The sequence below is a fragment of the Microcebus murinus genome, chromosome X (assembly GCF_040939455.1).
Source record: "Microcebus murinus isolate Inina chromosome X, M.murinus_Inina_mat1.0, whole genome shotgun sequence".
Taxonomy (NCBI): Eukaryota; Metazoa; Chordata; class Mammalia; order Primates; family Cheirogaleidae; genus Microcebus; species Microcebus murinus.
Genome location: NC_134136.1, coordinates 121,979,497 through 121,990,761, shown reverse-complemented (window position 1 = coordinate 121,990,761; position 11,265 = coordinate 121,979,497). Strand labels below are relative to the sequence as shown.

The following is an 11,265-nucleotide window of genomic DNA, read 5'->3' as shown; positions in this document are numbered from 1 at the left end:
GCAGTGGACTTTTCCATCTGTTGCTTCCCTACATCAAGACTAAGTGGATTCTTCTATTCCTGTCCACCACATGGCCTATAGTGGACCCTCCTTCCTGATTCCTCCACGTTTCCCAGCGGACACTTTCATCTGTCTCCTCTGACACACTCAAGTAGACTGTCCCAGCCCCTGAACCTGAAGATTGTTCAGAGAGCCAAAGGCCAGTACAACCAACCACCTGCTACAGAATCCCACTCCAGGACTGGGGTGGATGGTGTCTATCAAGATAAAAACTGAAAACATCCTCCGTTAGAATCCCAACTCCATGTGGGCAGGGGTATTGTCTGCCTTGCTCCCTGATGTCTCTCCAGCACCTAGAACAGCGCTTGGCACAGAAAACATATTCATTAGGTGTTTGTTGTATAGATGACTCCTTTGACACAGCAATTCCACCACTAGGAATCTGTCCTAAAGAAACACCCACATATGTGCACAGAGCTGTGTGTGCAAGCATGACAGAGAGTAAACAACTGGGAAGAGTTTGTAAATATTTATTGTCAGTGACTGATGTAGGGTAAACAATAGGGGCTATCAGCAAGGAGCACTCACTGAACAGGAAACAGTGTTTGTATGTGTGTGTAAATGCAAAGAAAAAAGTCTGGAATTAAACACAGACCTTTCCTCAGTAGTTCTATCTAGGGAGAGAGGAGGGTAGTGTTTTCTGCATGGAGAATTTTTGATACTGCTTGCTTTCTAAGATAGGTGCATGGATACACAGACAGAAAAATTCATTAGGTAAGTCTTGCTCATCAATGAAATACTAATATCTAACAGAATGCTTGGCATATAGTAAGAAAAACAATGCTAAACTTTTCACTGTTGTGAACTCTTCCTTTCACTTCCTATACTTCTGATGGCCAGGAGTTCACAGCCATGCCTGTGTTAGTGAAAGGTCACCAGGCTCTGCTTCTCATCACGGGCATGTGTCACATCCCTGAGGCTGAGGCAAGGAAAGAAGGAAAATAAGTAGCAGTGAGTTCCTACCGCCTGATAACTCAATCCCCAATTCCTCCTGACCTGCAGACCTCACACACTCTGATTCTGCCTTACCTCAGGACCTGCACACACCTCCCAGTGTTCCTCAAAGTGAACTTTCTGCTCATGCCACAGTGACTCCCCCACCTGGTTTATGAACTCCTAGGCTATAGAAAGGTGTGGCTGTACATCAGGGCTGACCTGGGGTTTGGAAACCCACAGCATCCTGTGTAGGGAAGATCCCTGGATATACAGGGCAGGGAATAGGAAGAGCACTGCGAATTTCATCATTTAGCCTCAATGTTGCACCCCAAGGGATTAGGAGAAGGGAATGATTTGGGGAACAAGTGACAAGATGGTATACCAGTACCAATAACAGAACAGCACATTTGCTGGGCTGTGGGGGCTGAGCTGAAGGGTCACTTACAGAGTCAGTCGTCGCAGTCGTCTTCTTCTTCTTCTTCTTCTTCTTCTTCTTCTTCTTCTTCTTCTTCTTCTTCTTCTTCTTCTTCTTCTTCTTCTTCTTCAGGGTCGCTGATCTCTTCATATGCTACTTGATTCTTTCTTTCCCGCAGCCGGTGGGTCCAGGCATTTTTACCCTTCTTCTTGTGTCCTATGATGGAGAAAAGTTGTAAAATGAGGTTTGGGTGGGTTGGGAAGTGTGAGGCCCTATTTTGTCAGAAAAAGAGACGCCTCCTCTCTCCCAAGTGCCCACAGGCCTTTTACATCCTCTGTTTTCACATCTTCTGGCTCAGAGAAGCTGAGGTATTAGACCTGCACCAATACAGACCAAATGCCAGTTAAAGTTTTAGCTTCTGGCTCTTTCCACTGTCAGGTTTAGATTCCTAATCTCTTCACTTACCAGAACATTTACTCATGCCTTATTTCATTCAGTGTATATTTATTAAGAGCATACGGGCATACCGTTTTATTGAACTTCTCTTTATTATGCTCCATAGATACTGTTTTTTTGTTTGTTTGGTTGTTTTTTTACAAATTGAAGGTTTGTGGCAACCCTACATCAAGTCTATCAGTGCCATTTTTCCAATAGCATGTGCTCACTTTATGTCTCTGTGTCATATTTTAGTAATTCTCACAATATTTCTGACTTTTTCATTATTATTATATTTGCTATGGTGATCTGTGATCTTTTAAGTTACTATTGTAATTGTTTTGAGGTACCAGGAACTGCACCCATAGAAGACAGCAAACTTAATTGATCAATGTTGTGTGTGTTCTGACTGCTCCAGTGATGGGCCGTTCCCCGTCTCTCTCACTCTCCTTGGGCCTCCCTATTCCCTGAGACACAACAATATTGAAATTAGGCCAATTAATAACCCTACAATGGCTTCTAAGTGTTCACGGAAAGGAAAGGTCACATGTCTCTCAAATTAAATTAAAAGCTGGAAATGATTAAGCTTACTGAGGAGGGCATGTAGGAAACTGAGATAGGCCAAAAGCTAGGTGACTTGCACCAGTTAGCCAAATTGTGAATGCAAAGGAAAAGTTTTTGAAGGAAGTTAAGTGCTGCTCCAGTAAACACATGCTTGATAAGAAAGCAAAACAGAATTATTGCTGATAGGGAGAAAGTTTGAGAGGTCTGGATAGAAGATTAAACCAGCCACACCAGTCCCTTAAGCCAAAGCCTAACCCAGAGCAAGGTCCTAACTCTCTTCAATTATATGAAGGCTGAGAGAGGTGAGGAAGTTGTAGAAGAAAAGTTGGAAGCTAGGAGAGATTTGTTCATGAGGTTTAAGGAAAGAAGCCATCACCATAAAAGAAAAGTGCAAGGTGAGACAGCAAGTGCTGATATAGAAGCTGTAGCAAGTTATCCAGAACCTCTAGCTAAGATAATTGAAGAAAACAACAGATTTTCAATGTAGACAAAAAGCCTTATATATTAGAAGAAGATGCCATTTAGGACTTTCATTGCTAGAAAGGAGGAATCAATGCCTGGCTTCAAAGCTTCAAAGGACAGGGTGACTCACTTGTTAGGGGCTAATGTAGCTGGTGACTAAGTTGAAGCCAATGCTCATATACCATTCTAAAAATCCTAGGGCCCTTAAGAATTATGCTAAATCTATACTGCCTGTGCTCTATAAATGAAATAACAAAGGCTGGGTGACAGCACATCTGTATACAGCATGGTTTACCGAATCTTTTAAGCCCACTGTTGAGAACTACTGCTCAGGAAAAAAGATTCTTTCAAAATACTACTGCTCATTGACAATGCATGTGGTCACCTAAGAGCTCTGATGGAGATGTACAAGCAGATTAATGTTGTCTTCATGCCTGCTAACACAATATCCATTCTTCAGTCCACGGATGATGGAGTAATTTCAAATTTCAAGTCTTATTATTTAAGAAATACATTTCAGAAGGCTATAGCGGCCACAGATATGATTCCTCTGATGGATCTGGGCAAAGTAAATTGAAAAACTCCTGGAAAGGATTCATCATTATAGATGCCATTAATAACATTCATGATTCATGGGAGGAGGTCAAAATATCAACATTAACAGGAGTTTAGAAGAAATTAATTCCAAATCTCATGGATGACTTCGAGGGATTCAAGACTGCAGTGGAGGAAGTCACTGCAGATGTGGTGGAAATATCAAGAGAACTAGAATTAAAAGCGGAACCTGAAAATATGACTGAATTGCTCATGATCAAACTTGAACAGATGAGGAGTTGCTTCTTATGGATGAACGAAGAAAGTGGTTTCTTCAGATGCAATCTACTCCTGAAGATGCTGTGAACATTGTTGAAATGACAACAAAGGAGTTAGAACATTACATAAACTTAGTTGATAAAGCAGTGGTAGGTTTTGAGACAACTAACTAATTTTGAAAGAAGTTCTGTGGATAAAATGCTATCAAACAGCATTGCATACTATACTACAGAGAAATCTTTCAAGAAAGGAAGAGTTAATCGATGCAGCAACATTGTTGCAATTTCATTCAAAGCAACTTCATTGTTGTCTTATTTTAAGAAATTGTCACAGCCATCCCAACCTTCAGCAACCACCAACCTGATTAGTCAGCAGCCATCAACATTGAGGCAAGACTCTCTATCGGCAAAAAGATCATGACTTGCTGAAGGCTCAGATGATTTTTAGTAAAGTATTTTTAAATTCAGATATGTACTTTTTTAGACATAATGCTATTGTGCACATAATAGACTACAGAATAGTGTAAACACAACTTTCATATGCACCGGGAAACCAAAAAATGTGTGTGACTTGCTTTAATGCAGTGGTCTGGAACTGAACCCACAATACTCTGAGGTATGCCTGTACTGAGTGTCAGGCATTGATTGAACTGAGTAAGGTATGTTCCCAGGTTATTACAGATGGAATTATTTGAATACCTTTCCCATCATCAGGCCTTCTAGATTTAATTTAATGTCTCCAGGCCAGGCATGATGGCTCAGACCTGTAATCCCAGCACTTTGGGAGGCCAAGGCGGGAGGATGACTTGAGGCCAGGAGTTTAAGACCAGCTTGAGGCCTGGCGTGGTGGCTCACGCCTGTAATCCTAGCACTCTGGGAGGCAGAGGTGGGCGGATTGTTTGAGCTCAGGAGTTTGAGACTAGCCTGAACAAAAGCAAGACCCCCGTCTCTACTAAAAAATAGAAAGAAATTAGCTGGACAGCTTAAAAATATAGAAAAAACTAGCCGAGCATGGTGGCACATGCCTGTAGTCCCAGCTACTTGGGAGGCTGAGGCTGGAGGATCGCCTGAGTCCAGGAGTTTGAGGTTGCTGTGAACCAGGCTGATGCCACGGCACTCTAGCCCAGGGAACAGAGTGAGACTCCGTCTCAAAAAAAAAAAACAAAAAAAACCCCAGCTTGAGCAACATTATGAGACTGCTGTCTCTACAAACAAACAAAAAACCTTTAATGCCTCCAAACAATTTATGAACTACGATTCTTTATTTTCATTTTATGGACTAGGAAACTGGAGCTCAGAGAATTTAGAAGACTTGCCCAAAGTCACATGGCTTTTATATGGATGACAATTCAAGTCTGTGGTTCTGGAAGTCACGTTTTAACATCTCAGCTGGTGCTGGGTGAGTTCTTCAGCCCAGCCTGCACCCAGGCCCATTCAAGGTCCATGCTACACACCTATACCACACACACAAACATAGGAAGGAAAGCCAGAGGGTTTGTTCCTTAGTTATCTCCTCTTACCTGTCTTCTTAGTCTGCTTCCTAGAGGTACTTGCTTTTCCAGTGGGGCACAGCTGTCTCTGAGCCCGTTCCGAGCCACGTGTTCTTGACACTCCCTTCAAATCATTTCCTTTCTTTGTTGGCTTCTTAGGCATCACTTTCTTAATGTGAAGGTCACATATAAACAATGTCAATGGCATTTCTCTGATGCTTTAGAGTTTACAAAGAGTATTTTCACATGCATTACCTTAACCAATATTCTCAACAACTTTGGGAGATCATTACATTATCTGTACCTAAATTATGAGGAACAGGGGGGTTAGAAGCGAAAGGAATGGCCTAAATGAGCAGTGAAGGACTAGTTTCCAGGATTAGAATGCTTGACTTCATGCTCTTTTCAGACTGTCATTTTTGCAAAAAGCAAAAATCTCCATGTAACTGAGAGTGTGGTATACAGAAGATCTGGGGGAAGAATAGCATTTTAATAATCCACAAGGTCTGCAAAAACGGCTTCTATAAAATATAGGGGATCATGTCTAAGCTTGTAGGCAGCGACTGGGATGGTAAATATAAAAACATACACAGGGACAAAGCACTGCTGGACAAAATGATGTGGGGGAGATGAATATAGGAAAAGAAGAGGAAAGAAATGGTTCACAGAAATTAATCAATTAATCTAGGCAGCAAAAAAAGCGGTGCCAGATGTGGCACACCAACCTACCCTGGCAATGAATGTGGAATTAGACAAGGTGGTACCTGTACCAATTCTGTTGTGTCAGGATGTGTCACTGGCCAGCAATCTTAAGGTATTTTTCACTGAGCTTCCTCATTTATGAAATGGTGAACAATACATGTAAAACAGGCTAAGGGAAAATACTTTCTGAGCTTATAAATACTGTTTAAATGTGACAATAATAAAAATTAACACTTTTTCCCATGATTCTTCTTTGGATTTGCTCTATAATGGTCTCCATGCTGACTATCCGACTGTCAGATCCCTTTACCCTCTGAACTGCAGTCGTGGAATCACTCATTCAGTAAATATGCAGGCACCTCTGAAGGCTCCCTTGGGCTGGGACTGGGGCTTCAGAGATGCCCCAGGTGCAGACGAGGCCCTCAAGGAGCTCACAATAGTGAGGGGATGACAGTCAGAGGTATTCTCACACCATAGGAGTGGCCCCGAAGTAGAGCAGAGGCCAGCTGTCCTTTAGTCAGCATCTAATGGAAGCATCAGCTAGCCCTATAGGGTAAAGCCCTAATGGACAACGCCTGAACTTCATAAACAAATGAAAACATGAATGAGCTTTGAAATGGTTTGGGGCACTGCCACTGCAATGTCTCTGTACCACAATAGCCTCAACTTTACTACTATTATTATTTTACTTATAAATAACAATAATATCCTCATTATTTGGAGATAATTGGAAACTACATCATGGAAGTTTTCATAAGGATTAAAGAAATTAATCTGTGCAAACTGCTTAAAATACTATCTGGCATCACTTTGAAAACAAAAGAATTATTAGCTATCACAATTGTGTTAAGTACTATCAAGCCATTGATGCTACATCAGGTGTTGTGATAAAGACATGAGCAAAGGGAGGCAGTGAGGGCTAGGACATTTCTATATTCTCCCACTCTTACCAATGTTCACATCCGTGGAGGGACAAAGGTTCTCTGGTCCTTTAGATATTTGGGAGATACTCACCTTTGGGCATTTTCTCTGTTGCCCACGAGAAGCCCCCTGAGGAGGTTCATCTAAGAGAGGGTGATAAATCAGAATTTTTCTTTGTTGGTAAATATTTCCAAACCCTAGAGAGACTCCTGTAGCATCATGGAATTCAGAAGTAGAGTTACTAGTTTAGTCATCGTTGAGGAGTTATTTGAGATTAGCTTTTGAATTATCTTTAGTAATGGTTTATGCACTTATTGGAAGCATTAATTCAGAATTTTCCTTCTGATGGCTTATAAAATGTGGTCTTAACCCTGTCACAGTCTCATCCTATTTCATTACATATCTCTCACTTATTTCCCAAAGAAGTAAATTGGTTGTTTGGGAATTTGAACTGTATCCACTTAAAGATGTCTGACAACTAAAAATCAATTTACATTTAAAATGGACGAGTCACTGGGTGCAGTAGCTCATGCCTGTAGTCCTAGCTACTCGGGAAGCTGAGACAGGAGGATCATTTGAGGCCAGGAGTTCGAGGCAGCAGTGAGCTCTGATTGTGCCACTACACTCTAACCTGGGCAACGGAGTAAGAAAAAAAAAATGGTGAATCTTACAGTATGACAATTATACCTCAAGCTGTTAAATGTGGGATGAACCATGGATGATTTTAGTCCAGTGGTTCTGAAACGTTTCCAGTATAAAGACACTCCTTTAATGTCAAACAATTTGTGGATACTCAAGCACTAAATTTTCAGACCTCTTACAGTGATCATAGGAGCTTGTAGAATCTGGCTGGTTTAGTTTCAGAGTCATAGGTGTATTGGATATTCTGACCCTGTCATCTTACAACTGTGCTGTCAGAGCAGAAAAGCAAGTAAACACATCCCAACCCCTTTATAAGGATTGTGTGTATTACTCAAATGTACAAAGAACTATACCCTAGAATCTGTCCCTTTTTCATCCTATGTTGTCTCTGCTCATTAGTAAGTGGGAGTGCTCAGCATGTGTGGTCGGGGGAGGCTGTTCTCTCAAACTCTCTTCCAATCTCAACAGATAGAATCACGTTTGATTGGGAGTAAAAAGATTATTTGGTTTTGATCAAATAGAGGGAAACAGGCCGGGCGCGGTGGCTCACGCCTGTAATCCTAGCACTCTGGGAGGCCGAGGCGGGAGGATTGCTCGAGGTCAGGAGTTTGAAACCAGCCTGAGCAAGAGTGAGACCCATCTCTACTATAAATAGAAAGAAATTAATTGGCCAACTAATATATATAGAAAAAATCAGCCAGGCATGGTGGTGTATGCCTGTAGTCCCAGCTACCTGGGAGGCTGAGGCAGCAGGATTGCTTGAGCCCAGGAGTTTGAGGTTGCTGTGAGCTAGGCTGACACCACGGCACTCACTCTAGTCTGGGCCACAAAGTGAGACTGTCCAAAAAAAAAAAAAAAAAAAGAGGGAAATAGCTATCTTCATTACATAAGGTGTTAATCACTTTCTCTCTTAAGATATTTATCCAATACCTATGCACTATCAGGAAATTGACTCTGCAAGTTTTGGGAAGATTTACACTTTAATTAGAATTTTCTCAATTACCCTTTGATTCATTAACAGTGTTTAGCAAGAACATATCCTTTAAAAAAAGGAAATATTCCAAACATACAGAAAATTATGGGGAATAACATTGAGTCCAGTCTCAATATTATCCAAAATGACTTCAGATCTCTTTGATTTCTTTATTCAAAATATTAGAAACACTATAAACAAGTCCCTGCTGAAGCTGTCTGTGCAGCCCTCACCAATCTCTGCTCTCCTTTCTTCTCCACTTATAGCCACTCTCCTGAATTTGATGGCTTTAATCCCATGCAGGTTTTTATACATTTACCATTTACTTACTATCCATAAGAATATATATTCTTATTTTGCATGTTTTGAAATTTTATATGAGTGGCCTCTGTAGTTAACCTTCTGCATCCAACTTTTTTACACTGAGCCTTGGCGTTTATGAGGGAGCAAACGCCTGAGAATCTTTCCCAGGCAGCTGGACTGAAAAGCAGCTGGGCTTGAGGTGACCCTTTCCTGCCCCTTCCCGTCCACTCACTCTGATTCCTGCGGCTCTGACGTTGACCTGCAGAACCCTGCGCCTGGGATTTTATGGCCCGTCTTTTAGAACTCATGAAAGCTGGGAGGTTGGTCTTGAGCCCTAGAAAGAAGTAAAATATTTGTTCTTTAAGAGATAAGCTGAGTGGAGGAATGGGGGGTGGGGTGCTGGGATGCCACACAGATGGCAGGGCTCATCAGAACACAGGCCCACAGGAGAGAAACATCCAGCATCCAGATCTGTGGCCTGTCGCTGTCCTCAGCCCTGCACTGGATATTGAAGAGCAGAATGCCCAGAAACTGCCTTGGGATTTTCCCCCTGCACAAAAGGAAAGTGCGAGGCATTTGCTGCAGCCTAAGAAGTAGTCAGAGCATTTAAAGGGACGCTCATATGTACCCAGGGCTTTCTGTTACCTAGACGAGTCATGGTGTCATAGTTTTTCTTCATATACACATAGCTTGTCTTCTGTGAGTATCCCAGCCTTGACCACTCTTCCTTAGAGAAGTATTTGGAAATATCCTTGAAGGTCTAGAAAAGAAAGAAAAATAAATTCTGGCAGTGACTCAGCTAGACGTGTCTGTTGGGGCTGCTTCCTCTGAGCTGGATCTGGGAACTGGGGACAATAATCCCACCTGGGTGATATCATGGCTGAGAGAACATGGGTGACATTCCCTAGCCTCTCCCCTGACATGCAGTAGGTGCTTAATCCTGCTAGTTTCCTCTCCTCCCACCTTCTAGAATGGAGGGAGAGTCACCAAAAGTAGTGCAAGGTCACAGATCTGTTGTCTTCAGGGATGCCAGGTGAAGACAGAGTGAGAATGTCAAGCTCCCAAGGCTTCAGATCTCCCCCGAGACCCTGCCCCTTGTCCCCAGTACCTAGTCCCCACATCCTCAGAAATCTGGACACTGCCCACTGTCCTCTGGGTCACTACTCTGTCCCCTCCAGATCAACTCACCTTGCATTTCTCTGATATCTGAGCATCCCCTCCGGAGCTCTTTGCAAAGGAACGGCCTCTATCCATGGCACTGGGAGCACTCCGATCTACAAGAGACACACCTTGAGTCTGCCCAGCTACAAGACCAAAGGTCCTATGGAGGGAGAAATGACTGAGGGATGCCCAGTCACCTGGAATTAGGTACTACATATCTCCATCCTGAACTTATCTATCTCTGAATAAGGACATGGGAGGGAGCCAGGGGTCTCTGGGAGAAGTATTATTGATTAGGGATGACAGATTTTCTATGGCATGAGCAAAGCATCCTTGAGTCTTTAAGAGGGGTTCAGTTACTGTTGTTATTAGTACCCCTGGAGCTTGGCTTATCCCGAAGGAAAGATATAAAGACCCTTGCTGGGGAAGCAGTGTGTAATTTTATTGAGTGGGGACTGTTCTGAGATAAAAGGGAAGAGGTGAATGCTAATGATCATATGGTCTCTCTAATTGATGAGTTTGTGTCATCAGGCAGAGGGATGCGGGACTCGGTTCTGCTAAGAGAAATGGGTATGGCTAATGAGTGGATTTAGAGGCTATTATGAGTTATCTGTAAATTACTAGAGTGAAGACAGCTTGAATCTCTGAGACTACAGGACCAGACATCACTCAGACAGAGAGAATGTGGCATTTTAAAAAACAGCAATCTGGTGCTCCCCAAACTGAAGGCATTGGAAATCTCTTTAGGAGAGGACATTTAGGAATCTCTGGGACCAAGAAGATTGCTGCTTTGCCCCAGAGGCAATATATAGTCCCTTAGGCAGAGGCTATTTGCCGTTATCTCTGGTTAAGGAAATTTAGGGGCATTTGGCTGACCTGAGGGTTTCTCAGGCTAAGGCAAATTTTGCTTCCCTCAGGAATAGCAGTTAGGGAGTCTCACAGACCAGTTTGTTTTATCTCCGCTCAACTGGTATCGCCCTGAAAGGCTTTAGTTGTTGCTCAGTCCTAAGGATCTTGAGGATCTAGGGAGGTACAGCAAAAGCCCAACTCAAATACTTGAGTGCTCTACAGAGGCCCCCAACTTTTCTATCTGCCGTCCTTAATACATTCAGGGTGTCCCTCAGAGATAACTTACCTCAGAGGTGAAGCGGCAGCGAAGAGTCCTTCCACAAGATGAAGTTTGCATTTCAACTGCCAAAGGAGGCTGGACCAATCAGGGAAGTTAGTGAACTTGATCTAGCCAATCCGAAGTCAGGAAAGTGGGCGGGACAAGTGAAGCAAATATGGGGTCTACTCAGTCCAGGCTCCAGGGACAGGACGTTCTCAAAGGGGGTGGAGACTGATTTTCTCACCAGAGGCAAGTTGCCCTCCTCTGGGATTGGCTACTCC

The 11,265-nt window shown here is 42.8% G+C and overlaps 1 protein-coding gene across 1 annotated transcript in view; it reads right to left on the bottom strand.

Moving 5' to 3' along the window:
• Positions 1 to 514: 514 nt before the first annotated feature.
• Positions 515 to 11,265, bottom strand: part of LOC105856393 (protein SSX1-like) — a 28,047-nt gene continuing 17,296 nt past the window's right edge. The window contains exons 2-9 of the mRNA XM_075999184.1: positions 9,904 to 10,036; positions 9,361 to 9,475; positions 8,948 to 9,049; positions 6,827 to 6,940; positions 6,312 to 6,387; positions 3,657 to 3,766; positions 1,442 to 1,627; positions 515 to 979 (exon numbers count right to left, since the gene is read on the bottom strand). Coding sequence (XP_075855299.1) covers positions 1,446 to 1,627; positions 3,657 to 3,766; positions 6,312 to 6,387; positions 6,827 to 6,940; positions 8,948 to 9,049; positions 9,361 to 9,475; positions 9,904 to 10,036 — 832 coding nt within the window. The 3' untranslated portion in view covers positions 515 to 979; positions 1,442 to 1,445. The remainder of the gene's footprint in view (positions 980 to 1,441; positions 1,628 to 3,656; positions 3,767 to 6,311; positions 6,388 to 6,826; positions 6,941 to 8,947; positions 9,050 to 9,360; positions 9,476 to 9,903; positions 10,037 to 11,265) is intronic.